The sequence below is a fragment of the Macadamia integrifolia genome, chromosome 13, assembly GCF_013358625.1.
Source record: "Macadamia integrifolia cultivar HAES 741 chromosome 13, SCU_Mint_v3, whole genome shotgun sequence".
Classification (NCBI taxonomy): domain Eukaryota; kingdom Viridiplantae; phylum Streptophyta; class Magnoliopsida; order Proteales; family Proteaceae; genus Macadamia; species Macadamia integrifolia.
This window is the reverse complement of record NC_056569.1, coordinates 11,657,085-11,670,900: the sequence shown is the minus strand read 5'-3', so window position 1 is coordinate 11,670,900 and position 13,816 is coordinate 11,657,085. Positions and strand designations below refer to the sequence as shown.

Genomic DNA, 13,816 nt, shown 5'->3' with positions numbered 1-13,816 from the left:
AGACAGGATACAGTTTTGTATACAAATATCAGAAGAAAGGGCCAGAAAACAGACCACCAATTGAACAATTAACTAAAGTTTTAGTATGAAGCGTCTCATGCTACACCGTTTATCTGTGTATGGCTCTCCCATTGGGAACATGAATAAAACAGATCACAGAAAAGTGCAAATGACATCTATTCACCAGCCATACCTTTTCAACATGTCCCTAGTTCTCTTCCTCAGTCGAGTGAAAACTATAACTGCACAAGCCAGAACCCATGGAGGGAAGGTCCCACCTGTTATGTTAAATCTCTTCATCCAGTCAGGAGTTTCCTTGAAAAGGATTACTATTAAAAAGGTCGTTAAAGCTATCCCCGCCGCGATCTTGGTTATAGGTTTGACCAGTGAGTCCTGTAATCAGTGAATATAACTGAGTCAGATATATACTTCATTTACGTGAAAAGAATGCAAAAATCATTCTTACTCCAGAAATAACTTATCCAAAACTCAAGAAGGAGATCATTATGGTAACAAACATCATATCAGTTAAACATGGATGAATTTTTTGAATGGGGTCAATTAAAGCATAAGTTTCCAGAAATACATCAGATTGTTTCACAATTAAACAAAATGTCTTCATTTGTTGAGAACTTATTCCTCATAATGAAGGTGAGATTCTAAAGAAGGCACTTTATTGATATTAGTGACAATGGACTGGTCATATCAAATTGTTTCCATTTGAATAATGGGTGTCAAGCCTAACCTAACCTGCATATTAGTTGGGTGGAGAAATGTCAAAGTGATTAAGGTTGGAATGTTGCTTAACGATTTCAATAAATCGAACCAGCTCCAGCTGGCATGAATTGGATGCAATTTCAGAAATCTAAATGCTAATCCTATTCTAATCCAATCCCCACTCTGGCACTCCGCACACATATAAGGCGCACAGATTGGTAGCACATTATCTCAATGTTGTGGGTTGTTTTGGAAGCTCTTGATCAGCCAGTTGAAAAAGTTGCATCTTATCAAAGACAATAGAGTGAATTTTCATCAGGGGAAAAAATCAATAATGGCATTTGCATAGGGGAACCGTAATAGTCAAGCCCTCCCACCCCACCCCACCCCACCCCACCCCCCCCCCTCCTCTGGCACCCCATTAACACATAAGGCGCACAGATTGGTAGCCCATTATCTTCAAAGTTGTGTGTTGTTTTGGAAGCTCTTGATCAGCACGTTGAAAAAGTAGCTTCTGATAGAAGACAATTGAGTGAATAATACCAGGGGAAAAATCAATAATGGTATTTGAATAGGGAAACCCTAATAGTCAATCTTTACCCCCCAAACAGAAAAAAGAGGACGGGGGAAACCCAATAATTTCAATGTTTCCAGATATCTAAATCACTAGAAAAACAACTTAAATCACATGAAATGTAATTCCTATGTTCTAATCAATCTCCCATACAGAAATTAATCTTTCAATGAGAGTAGAAATTCTTAAACTATGAGTCATAACCAATCAATAAGACTTAATTCTATTTACTTAATCTGGTTTTCCTATGCAGGTTATGGATGTCACTGAAGTAAATATTGACACTTCCTGCCCAAATATAGATTTAGCAAAAGGAAACATATTGATGCTCTTATTCTGTAATCTAGCTATCCAAAAATAACAAATGGTAAAAATTCAGATTCTACTTTCTACACATGCTTCCCTATCCTCCTGTGCAAGAAGAGCAATATAAGATACTTGCTGCTATATTTTATAGGAAGCCGTTTTAAGTCTTTAAGCTTCGGCAATTGAGATCTTAATGAAGTAAAGTGCTTTCTCATAATTTGATTGGCAACGCCATGGAATCATGAGATTAGTTTAAAGCTATCCGCTGATTTTCCGGATTTATTTCAAACTGACGCTAATAAATTTGAGAAAGCATCTATCAATATTCAAAATAAAAAATAATCTCCATGGTTATGTGTGTAATCAAAACAAAAGGGCTTATTGATTTTTATATAACGCAGAGCCTCGATCTTCTAATTTGTAGGAAAGTAAATATACAATAATCGAGATTCAAGATAGATATTGATAACAATCGAAAGAAAGCAAATTACGGAAATAGTAGTAAAGTACCTTTGGCTCTCCATCTATGAAGATCACGGATCCATCTGTGTAAGGGAGAATGGATCTTCCATTTCGAGAATTGAAACGGATAGAAACGCCTCTTCCCGATTCAGGATTGAAGGCAAAAATCGATTTGAAACCATATTTCTCAAGAATGTCGGCGACCTCCAACTGGTTCTGATCCCAACCTCCTAGGCTGGATTTGAAGACATCGATGGGGCCTTTGCCTTCTCGAAAGAGGTGGATTTCCACCTCTGGAACTTTGGTCTTGACGGAATTATTAGGCTTTGAAGATCCATGGCCGCTTTTGGAGCTCTCCTCTATCTCTTCTCTTTCGCTGTCGTTCTCCATTCTCTGCTTTCTCTCTCTTTCCTCCGTTCCAGGCAGCGAAGACACCGATGTAGAGTAGAACGAGGCATGAGTAGTGCCATCCGTGGTTCTACTCCCAGGGTTTTAAAATTCAGAATCGGCATATAATCGTTCAGGGACGATTCCCGATACTAATCGGTCAAAAATTCGGTAAAACCCAATGAATCGGTAGGAATGGTCAATGCTGAATTGCTGATTCCCAATCTGCTTATAGCGTGCTTCAAGTAGACATGTGAAATGACAGATTTTACTTTCACTTAAAATGTTATACTAAAAATGTTAAAAATAAGGAGAAGGTGATCCACATACCAACCTCGTGTGGATTTATTCGCACATCCTCTCACAATAATTGAGGCCCCACATTCTCTCTCTCCTCCAAAACTGGTAATGGGATTTTTCAGACACAGTTCTTGGGCATCATGGGAAATCCCCTCTTAAAAAATAAGATTTTCAAATTATTTGACCTCTTAAGAGTTATTAATAAGAAAATCCCTTTTCTTTTCGAAGATTGGCAGCTTAACACATCTAAGAATATTGTTCTTGCCTGCGTTTTTTAGCATAGTGGTTGTTCTGTTGATCACAGAAAAAGCTACAATTTGAAACAATCTTTGTGTAGTAAACACAGTGAGAGAAGGTTACAGCCCAGGTAACATGCCTGCAAAGCACTAGTTCTTAAAAGCTAAATCCATGAATATAGGATGGGTTATGTGAACTGAGAAATTCAGGATCTACAAAGGTGGATTCTTATAACTAAACTAGGTTTGACCAGCAATAGCAATCCAGTTTCAAAATAATGGATCAGAGACAAATGATGAATCCCTACATAGGAAATTGTATATGATCAATCTTTACAAAGGTACTCCATGAATAAGGAAGCTCTATAGAGGAAAGATCAAGCAATCAGAGAGTACTGTAATCGCCAAATCCCTTACATAAAAGGCGAAGACATATAATGGAGATTGCATGTCTGTATCAGTTATCTGTGATGATTGTGAAAAGATGATTATATGGAGCAACTCTACTTATAATGGCAATTGAAACAAGTTTGATATTTTTTTTCTCTTCCAGTTGCTTTATGACCATAAAAATTCTGCTTCTCCACCATATAGTGTTATAGTTGTCATTTGTTTTGAGGTTGAATGTTTATGTTCTTTTAGTGGATACTACTTTCCTGATTTAAAAAAAGAAAAGAAAAAGTTTACACTTCTTATCCTTAAAATCACTTCCTCATTTTTTTATGTGATTATTTATAGAATGTATCCATTTATCACAAAATCACTTATAAAACAAAGAAATGCTTCCCAAAAGAATGACACTATAAAATAAATCTTCAAGTTAAACCCCTTTCTGTTTCCCAGATAATAGAAAAAGAACAGTATAATAGATTATACTGATTTACAACCTTGGTATATGCCTCAGGGCTCATTCTTTCTGTGTTATCCATTCTTTTGGGTTGTACTTATGACCTGAGTATTGACTCTATAACATTACAGGGTACAACTCAAGTAGCAGACATCCTTCTTTGTAATGGTATTCAGTCTCATCACAAATCCCTAGCAAAGGCCCATGTTGTGTGATCTCCTGGAACTGATATCCAGCTACAACAATAATAAGTGCACTTACAACTGACTTCAACTTCAAAACTTCAACACAACTGAAAAACGAAGCTATGACAAGTTTCACACAGTGAGAAAAGAAGAAGAGAGGGCAGGTGAGTTGCCAAAAGGATAAGCAATGCATGGGCACACAAAATGTAGCAGAATCAATATTAGCATGAGAAAATCTACTTGCCTTGTTCATTTATGGATAATGAGCGAAAAGGGAAGAATGGAAACAATAACGACTACTTGCTATAATGTCCTTGAATGATCAACATTCTGCATAGAACTTGATGTTTCTTGTAATTTTCTTTCATTTGGCAGTGTGGGATCCTTCCTCCAGCCTTGTTTTTTTATGTTCTAGAGAGAGAAAATGCCAAATGTATAATTAAGCTTTTCTAACCTCGATTTATGTAGTAAATATGTGACAGAAAGATAATTCCAACTTAGAGACAAACAAAAGTAGTAATAAGAAGAAATCTTGCTGCAAGAACATGAGCTAGATTTCGTAATTTTATGTCCTCTCTTTTCTTCCTTCTAATAAATTTCCTTCTCAAAAATTTATAGAAAAAACTAGAGATAAAGGATTTCAATAAAAACAGTTTCCAGCTTCCTTGTTCTTATGTGAAGTCAATAATTATTTCCTGCTCTTATGAAGAGATTTCACATAACAAATTATTTAGATCAAAAACTTGATTCCAGTCTACTATATATTTTTGGGTAATCAGAGTAGAAAGAGGTTCATACAACTTGGCATTGGAGATATCCAAGTTCAGCCCTGTCAATGTTCTATCCAGACCCATCCAAAGCTTTTTTGTGAAGTCCATTAATTATAAATAATCCCAGAGGAACAGATCACTCTGAAGAGATAAGAGACAACATATGTTCTCAATGCAAGATAAAAGTTATGGCAGCTGTTGTTGAACAACTTTAGCAATTAACTGAATGAAAATTTTACAATTTCAGTTCGTTTCAACCCAAATATTTATTTGTAAGTGGAAAGACTAATACAACAGCAAGTAACTGATAAGGAAGATCAGCACAAGTAACAGTCCAAGATTACAATGACTTTCAATTGACAGAAAGCCCTGAGATACTGTCACAGTTCATCACTGCCTTTATCTTCAGCAAATTCAAGCCTGCTCTTCATAGCAAGTACCAAAAGAACTGCAAATCCTGAGACCCTTTCATTTTTCATGAAAATATTCGTTTTAAATTTCAAACTATTTGATGATCTTCTTAGTCATAAACAATCAAACTTATAGCAACTTTTCTAAAGAGAATACCCTTTAGAACCATTAAGTTTATGGTGTCTCGCATCAGGGGTCAATTATGTAAAAGTGGGAAGACAGTGCAAAACATGGTCCAGCAACTGGACACTTCAAGAGATGTAAGGTTAGAGAGGGGCTAAATATAATTGCCCAAAACCTTAAATTCCAGTCTCATGAACAGGAGCCATTCACCAATGATGCATTTAGTTGCAACCGGAGAATGACATATCCAACCAGCCTGCAGCTTTAGCCCGTTCAACATAATGGGCAAATTGTTGTTCAGCATCAGGCACATCCAAAGCCAAGTCTTCAAGTGATTCTGCCAGTCTCCCAAAACCCTTCATCATCTGATTTGGAGTGATTAATCCCACACTGAAACACTCACTCAGCAAACCCCACAGTCTTTCATTCTTCTTCTCCATCACTGTCACCATTGCCTTCTTGACCACCTCATGGTGGAAAAAAGGCATACCAAGCTCTCTTATGCAACGAAAAGCTTCCCGTACATCACCACCAGAGTCATACTCCTCTAGAAGTTTTGCAATCTTGTCCTTGATATCCTCAATGTCCCATCCAGGCTTGCTGCTACCCCCACCTCCCCAACACCTCAGGATACGCTCACCAGAAAGGCGAGCTCGTAGCAATGACCGTGCCATTTTTAGCACTTTGCTCCCGATTGAGTCCTGCCCCACACACTGGCTTCCGATCTCCTCCAAATGATTTGGAGCCAGGACTTCATCCACCACTGCTCTTGCTAAGAACATAGCAAGATCCTCAACAACAACTGGGATATCCAACGCTGTGTCATCTGCAGCCTCGACTAACATTACAAAACCACTTACAATATCATCCACTGGAAAGGACAGAGAAGTAAGCAAGACAGAAGCCATTTCTTTCTCCCTATTCTTCCGATCCATTGCCAGAGTTATCAGCTTCTTCACAAAAATAGCATTCAACTCTGCAGAGGAAGTTTCGTTCTCTGATTCTAGACTACTAATTACTTCCCAAATATCACATGACAAGAAATACTCCTTGATAATAGATTGAGCCTTCACCTTGAAAATTTGTGCAGCATTATCTTCTATTGGTTTTGGTGATTGAGACGAGAAAGGCTTCAGAGATGAAGCACATAACCAGCCCTCTGAAGCAGCCTTGGAGATCAAGGACTGCAACAGCTCTCTTGCACTTGGGATATCAAGTGATAAGTCATCAACGGTGTCTATTAGCCGATCAAATCCTTTTGATATTTGGCTCAAATTAATTACACCTTCTTCAGCAGCTTCCTTCAATAGATCAAGAAGCAGGCCTTCTGCAGGCCGTCTCTCCATTGCCATTATAAGGGCTCTCTTAACTATCTCATGGTGGTAAAAGGGCACTTTCAAATCCTTGATGCACCTGCACGCCTCCAACTTGTCACCACTTACTACATACTCTATCAGCAAATTGTTTATCCTAGCCTTCACATCTTCAACTGTTTTACCTTTGCTGCCTCCCCATCTGCGCTCAATGATCTCAGCATGCAGTGGAGCTGATAAGTAGCCCTTCTTAGCTCGCTTGATGACTTCAACCCCTTTTGAATCATTGGATAAGCAGTCCAGTTGTTTAGATAGAAATGCAGGAGGAAGTATGTCATCTACCACAGCACGAGCTATGAACAAACCAAGAATATCTACTGCGTCAGGTATATCTACAACTAAATCATCGGCCGATTCAACCAATTTACTAAATCCTTCGTAAAATTGTGGAGGATCAATAACATCAGCATAAAGTGTGGATAACAGAACAGCAGCCATTTCTTTCTCTTTGTCATGCCTATCCATGGCCATGGAGACAAGCTTCTTAACAAAATAGTAGTTGTAGCTTGGCATGTTTAGTTCTCTTAATTCATCTGCAGTTGACACAACATCATCATTGTCAAAGTATTCCTCCACTATTATCGTGGCCTTCTTTTTGTACTCCTCTAAAGTTCTTGTTGATTTGTTTCTGTGTAATTGGTTGATTTCCTGCGACCATATAGTTACTTAAATATTAGATGAACATAACCACAAGCATCGATAGGCATGACTCAAAAACAAACAGAAAAGAAATGGGCTCTCCAGGTCTTGTGAAGATGTTCTTATCCATAGAAGGGTGTTTACACACAAGAACCAAAAACAGGTGCATGAAGAGAGACAGAGAAAGAGAGGAATTTCAAGTGTTGACTAGATACCTCATTGCTATCATAATTTGGATCATTTGGATCCAGTTGATAACCTCCTTCTGCATCAAGTAATCCACCCCATGTTCCTTTTCCACCAGAGCCACCTGTGCAGATAATAATATCTATTCTTTTAAGCAAGAAATGAAAGCAACAATCTTCTTGTTCCAATCTATAGAACTAAAGAAAGACGCAATTCAAGGAAAAATGCTCAAAGCCAGATTTATCCTCCCCTTTAATTGATGTGAGATTAATATGCAAAGACAGATAGAGAGAGGTGCATACAAACAACATCATGAAACAAGTTACAAATCAGTCTGGTGGAATTAAAGTGAGATTCAATATACTTTGACCAGATCAAAACATATTAGGTTTTGTTTAGGGGGAGAAAATGAGATGATGGCAGTGATGGTGAACAACATACTATCAGAAAATGATCAAATTCTAGAGCTTTCAAATTATATCGAAATTGTAGTAAGCATATGGCGAACCTTTTTTCGGGCGTCCATCTCTCCCAGAATGTGAATGCCTGTCATTTTTTATTGGACTCCCCCTTATAGGGCTATGCTTTCCATTGTGAGATTTGGAGGACCTTGGAGACTTTGGGGAAGCAGAGAGAATATCCACACCTGATGAATCAGATTGAAGCAGTTCTTCTTTCTCCTTTGGCAGAATCTCATTGTTGAACTCCATCATACATGAAAACGAACACCAATATGAGCTTACTAGTTCTGAAAGACCACATGAAATACCATTCTTCAATGACAACTAATCAACCCTTTACACTCAGAGACTTTTGAAGACATTTCTAAATCTCCAATGTTGCACCCGAAGATGTTTCAATCCTCTGAACCTCTTTTAGATGCCTACGAAACTCTTCTTTGAAATGTGTTAAAACCGTTTTCTCTGTAAAACCTGATTGAAATTTAGAAACTCAATATAAGATACCTAAAAAATCCGCAGAGATGGAACAAAATAAAGTGATCTCAGAATTCTATAAATCGTTAAATACAAACAATATGACAGAATTGTGATTTTAAAACTGAATTTCAATTCAATCATATTCAATAATCAATAAACCAATCCAAGTATGAAAACTATGTAGAACAAATAATGAAAATTATCAAACTGAGGGTAGGGAAACAGAGATACAGAGAAGCAACTTATTCTATCAGGACTTACACTGAAGAACAGTTATAAATGAAACTAAATTCAATCCAGAACAAAATTATTTGATCATGAATTCATGAAAGGCAAGAGGGATATTCTCAATCGTCATAGTTTATCATGAAAAACTAAAAGACTTCAGATTTGGTCTTCCGAGATAAAGATCACCATTTAAGTAGAAATTGAATCACAGTTTAAGAAAAGAAGATACCCAGATTGAGAAACCTCTTGAAATGAAGAGAATCGATGGATTTCCTTCTGGGAAATGCAAATTCAAAATGAAAGAGGCAAAAGGAAAGAGGATATACAGAGATTAAGAGTGGTAAAGGAATACGTGCCATCTGGAGATAAAGACATATTTAGGTAAGAAATGCAGAATTATCGAACAAAATGTGAGAACTAAGTGTGAGAGAGAGAGAGAGGCTAAGGGCTTCCCTCTGAAATTTCAAAACAGAAAGCCCGGGAAACACGTTGGTCAAGCAACGGTATCCTGATAGTACGGTAATTTGTACACGTGGAAGCTAACCCGGACTCCTCTCATGCTGTACGAAAGTGTTTTTAACTTGATCAACTCCCAGTACGTGAAAGCATCACCTACGTTGTTGGTGCAAGAAACTATTTGAAGTAGTATTTTGATGAATGCGGATCAGGTTCTACGGGAATCAAGAACCAGTCTCATACGGGTTGATCCATACAAATGGAATCCACTACAGAGTTTATTGTTGGATGGATTTTGTTTGTTCGAATTAATCTCGTACTAAAATTGTTCTTGTATAAGGACTTGATCCGCTCTCTATTTTCGCTCTCTATTTTGATTCGAATTGTGGTAGTTGCAAAAATAGACTAAGTTTTTTTCGTCACCCATGGGTTCTAATACTCGGATGGAACTTCTAAAGAGTTGGAGGGGAGTTCAAATATTTGTATGTAGAGTAGGTTATTATAGCATATTAGTGGTGGGATTTCTTCACCTATGGTAAGGATGTCAACTATCAGCTTGAAGAGAGTGGGCCAACCAGAATTGACCAAAAAACTCGAATTGAACCAATGTCTTATTGATCTTGTTCGGTTTTGGGCTTTTAGGAATTGATGCAAAATCAAAACCTAATGGACCAATTGGTAGGAGTGATCCAGAACAAAAAACCAATAAAAATGATCATTTTTCTCTTTTTGGGAGAGGATCTCCTAAAAGGCAACGTGGCCCCTGCGCCAACATGGGGGCCAACAGGAGCATATGTAGAAGCATCACCAGGGGGCGGGTGGTCATTTTGCCTTTCTTTGTGTCTGGACGAAGAGGCCACGCTACCTCTTAAGTTTCTTTTTCCCATTTCTTTATTGAAAAAAAGATCCACATGACGTATTTGTGCAAATTCTTTGGCATGCCCCTCTCAAGAAAATGGTTCCACATATTCTCTCTCCTTATTTAAACATATCCTTCCATTCGCCCCAATTAGTTCATGTGTGTCAGGTAACCAATACCTTTTTTAATATATATGAAAATATGAAATTGGACCAGTAACAAATTGATAATAGACCGATAAGAACTCCCATTATAAAAGCTAGAAAGAATACAAAATCAACTGAATCAAAACCGAACAACACCTTAATATTAAAATTATGGGAAAAGAACTCTGTCTGGGAGGGAGCTTGGCCTACACCAATTCTCCCATGTGTATCTCTCTCATCTTCTTGTGAAAAGATTTCTTGCCCTTTGGTTGGGGGTGGAGAGAGATAAAATAGGGGATGTTGGCATAGACTGTGCTTTTGGACTGAAAACAACTTTCCTGTAATTACATCAATCGAAAATCAAATTGAATAAACCATTTGACTTTTTTTTTTATTTTTTCTTTTCTTTTTTAGAATAAGCCATCTGACAACCCTAACCGTTGGTGAAGAAAAACTTTTGCCTTACAAGAATGCACCCTTGAAATTGAAACTTTTATTTTTTTTCTTTGATACAATATTTACAAAATTGGTTTAAGAAATTGATGAATTTGCATTCAAGAAATTGAATAAACCATTTGACTTTTTATTTTTATTTTTTTTCTTTGAATTTGTTTGATTGGTGCAACCTATAGAATTGATTCTTTCAAATATGTGACGACATATGAACACACTGGGTCTCATTTATTTAGGCATCTAAAAATTGGATCCAGATCCTCTATAGCCTCTCCAGTGAGCATCCGACAGTTAGGAGAGGCCTTCACACACCCGAATGCTCTCGGCCTCCCAACCAAGATTCAAATCATCTCTAGTGCGGGAGAGAGCTCGATGCACATTCAAAGGTTAAGAGCAATCTGGGTATGCACCCAAAGGGATTCCCAACCATTGCATATAGCTGGGCTCTTTCCTAACCATCAGAGGGGCTGAAGACAATCTGAGTCTAATAAGATGGGGGACCGATGCTCCTCTATTTCTATAGTTAAGGTGGTGTGAGATTTTATTGCATTTAATATTTAATCCCACATCGGCTTGGGATGGAGAATGAAAAGGTGAGAGAGCTCTATATAATGGGGCACTTGCAACTTGAAAAATCACGCAGCCGTGTGGTGAGCACAGAGCGAACTATTCTTTCGCCTTTTACTAAAGAATACCGTGTGCTCGCCACCTTAAAACGGCATACGCTAATTTTTGAAGGGTCTTCCTTTTGGTGAGACCCTATTATTCTATAGTCATAAAAGATTGTTCTTCAAATGTTCGAGGAAATGCCCTTGAGGTTATATGTTGGGGGAGAGGTTTTGGGTTTAGGCATTGAATTCAACTGAGGATGGTTAGTATGCGAGCCTGTGGGGACTTCTCACTGCCGTTGCGCCCAACTAATGGGAAACTGGTAATCGTATAGATGTAACTGTTCTCTTATATTTCCAACTCCAAAGAGGTCCAATCATCTCCCACCTAATATGAAGTCGGCCAACAAAATCTTTCATTTTATTTTGTGGGTTGAGATGGGAGGGGGTGTAAAGAGTTGATCAAGAAAACTTAAACCATGAAATGTTCAGGCTTTGGCTCCTTCCAGGTAAAAGAAAAGGGAGTGAAGCGAAATGGGTTTTAAAAATAGTGGAGGAAATTCTTTAAGCTAATTATGTTTCTAGTTCCCTTGTTTTCAGTTTCCATGATATTGCAGGTGGTAATTGATTCAATATCTCATGTATGGTCAGTTATAGTCAACAACAATGATACTTATGCACTGCCTCTATCATGAAGGACAGTCATTATTATGTCTGGTAAACACAGTTAGAGATGCTTGTAGCCCATGTAACATGGCTGCATAGCACTAGTTCTTGAAATCTAAATGTAAAGAATGGGTTATGTGAGGCTGTGAGCTAGCATTCAGTAAACTTCTCTCTCTCTCTCCCTCTCTAAAATTATACTGTTCAAAAGAATGAAACAGAGAGGGTGATATGTCATCCAATCACACAATTTTCCAGTGTATGTAATATTTGGATTGATACAGAAGTTCAAGTTGACATTTACTCTCTCAGGTAAGGAGTCCAGTTCCTCCCACAAGAAAAAAAAAAAAAAAAAAAAAAAAGGAAATTAATGAGCCAATTTTCACTACACAGTGAAGGGCAAACTGAGAAACAAGGAGCTGCAAAGGTGGATGTTTGACCAGCAATGCCAATTAAGTTATTAAAATAATGGATGAGAGACAAAGATGAATCTCTATACAGGAAATTGTATTTGATCAATCTTTATATGGTCCTCCACGTATAAGGAAGCTCCATGGAGGAAGGATTAAGCATCTTCTGCATCAAGTAACCCACCCCATGTTCCTTTTCCACCAGAGCCACCTGCACAGATAATAAGAACCATTCTTTTAAGCGAGAAATGAAAGCACCAATCTACTTGTTTCAATCTATAGGAACTAAAGTAAAATGCAGTTCAAGGAAACAGAGAGAATAGGTTCTGTTTAGGGGGAGAAATGAGATGATGCTGATGATGAAAAACCTTGAAATAATCAAATTCTAGAGCTTTGAAATTATATCAAAATTGTAGCAAGGACACGGCGAACCTTTTTTCGGACGTCCATCTCTTCCAGAATGTGAATGCCTATCATGTTTGCTTGGACTCCCCTTTCTAGGGCTATGCTTTCCATGATGAGCTTTGGAGGACCTTGGTGACTTTGTGGAAACAGAGAGAATATCCACACCTTCTGAATCAGATTGGAGTGGTTCCCCTTTCTCCTTTGGCTGAATCTCATTGTTCAACTCCATCATACATGAAAATGAACACCGATTTAAGCTTTACTAATTCTGAAAGACCACAGGAAATACCATTCTTCAGTGACAACTAATCAACCCTTTAGACACAGAAGCTTTTAGAGACATTTCTATATCTCCATTGTCGCACCTTATGTTTCAATCCTCTGAACTTCTTTTAGATGCCTATGAAGCTGTTCTTTGAAATGTATTGAACCGTTTTCTCTGTAGATCCTGATTGAGATACAGAAAATCAATATAAGAAGCCTAAAACAAATCCGCAGAGATTGAACAAAATAAATTGAAGAAGAGTCATAAATGAAACTAAATTCAATGTAGAACAAAATTATTTATCATGAAAGGAAATAGGGATCTTGAGATAAAGATCACCACTTGAATATAAATTGAATTAAAGTTTAAAGAAAAGAAGACATTTTGATTGAGAAACCCTTCTGTAATGAAGAGAATTGATAGCTTGCCTTCTGAGAAATGCGACTACAAAATGAAAGAGGCAAAAAGAGACAGGATTCAGAGATTAAGAGTAATAAAGGAATACGTCCCTTATGGAGATGCAGACAATAGGTAAGAAATGCAGAATTATCGGACAAAAGATAAGAGAGAGAGGACACTTGGCTGCTGCCTGGGTTGGCAGACCCCTGGCACCAGCCAAGGAAATGGGATCCCAGGGTGCAGGTTCAAAATGCCCTCCTATTTTTAAACCTGCCCTTGAGATTCCATTCCCTTGGCAGTAGCTGCAGCTTAGACAGCAGCAAATTTTTCCTTTTGGGTATCAGTATGGTATCCAGATAGTTTGGTAGTTTGCACACGTGAGCCTTATATTAACCAAAGAAATACTAACTTACATGTGGAAGCTAATCCGGACTTCTCTCTCATATCATTAAAAGAAAGAAAAAAAAAAA

The 13,816-nt window shown here is 37.7% G+C and overlaps 2 protein-coding genes, 1 long non-coding RNA gene and 1 other non-coding gene across 6 annotated transcripts; 1 reads left to right on the top strand and 3 right to left on the bottom strand.

Moving 5' to 3' along the window:
* Nucleotides 1–60: 60 nt before the first annotated feature.
* LOC122058888 lies at nt 61–2,553 on the bottom strand. The gene is made up of 2 exons (XM_042621583.1): nt 2,108–2,553; nt 61–393 (listed from the first exon to the last, which is right to left on the bottom strand). The coding sequence occupies exons 1-2, from the start codon at nt 2,447–2,449 to the stop codon at nt 181–183; spliced, it is 555 nt and encodes a 184-aa protein (XP_042477517.1). The 5' UTR covers nt 2,450–2,553; the 3' UTR covers nt 61–180.
* A 2,478-nt stretch (nt 2,554–5,031) lies between these two features.
* Nucleotides 5,032–9,075, bottom strand: LOC122059431 (MA3 DOMAIN-CONTAINING TRANSLATION REGULATORY FACTOR 2-like). Of its 2 annotated transcripts, none has more exons than XM_042622210.1 (4): nt 8,912–9,075; nt 8,025–8,448; nt 7,546–7,640; nt 5,032–7,339 (listed from the first exon to the last, which is right to left on the bottom strand). In XM_042622210.1, the coding sequence occupies exons 2-4, from the start codon at nt 8,227–8,229 to the stop codon at nt 5,540–5,542; spliced, it is 2,100 nt and encodes a 699-aa protein (XP_042478144.1). In that variant the 5' UTR covers nt 8,230–8,448; nt 8,912–9,075; the 3' UTR covers nt 5,032–5,539. The 2 variants fall into 2 exon arrangements, with proteins under 2 accessions (XP_042478144.1, XP_042478145.1); XM_042622211.1 differs by lacking the exon at nt 8,912–9,075 and adding an exon at nt 8,716–8,866.
* Nucleotides 9,076–11,237: 2,162 nt separating this feature from the next.
* On the top strand, nt 11,238–11,355 carry LOC122060329. Its single transcript, XR_006134349.1, has one exon. It is a non-coding gene; the product is annotated as a U5 spliceosomal RNA (small nuclear RNA).
* A 744-nt stretch (nt 11,356–12,099) lies between these two features.
* Nucleotides 12,100–13,422, bottom strand: LOC122058673. 2 transcript variants are annotated; one of them, XR_006133865.1, is made up of 4 exons: nt 13,287–13,422; nt 13,048–13,130; nt 12,710–12,950; nt 12,100–12,488 (listed from the first exon to the last, which is right to left on the bottom strand). It is a non-coding gene; the product is annotated as an uncharacterized LOC122058673 (long non-coding RNA). The 2 variants fall into 2 exon arrangements; XR_006133866.1 differs by having other exon boundaries at nt 13,329–13,404.
* Nucleotides 13,423–13,816: the final 394 nt, after the last annotated feature.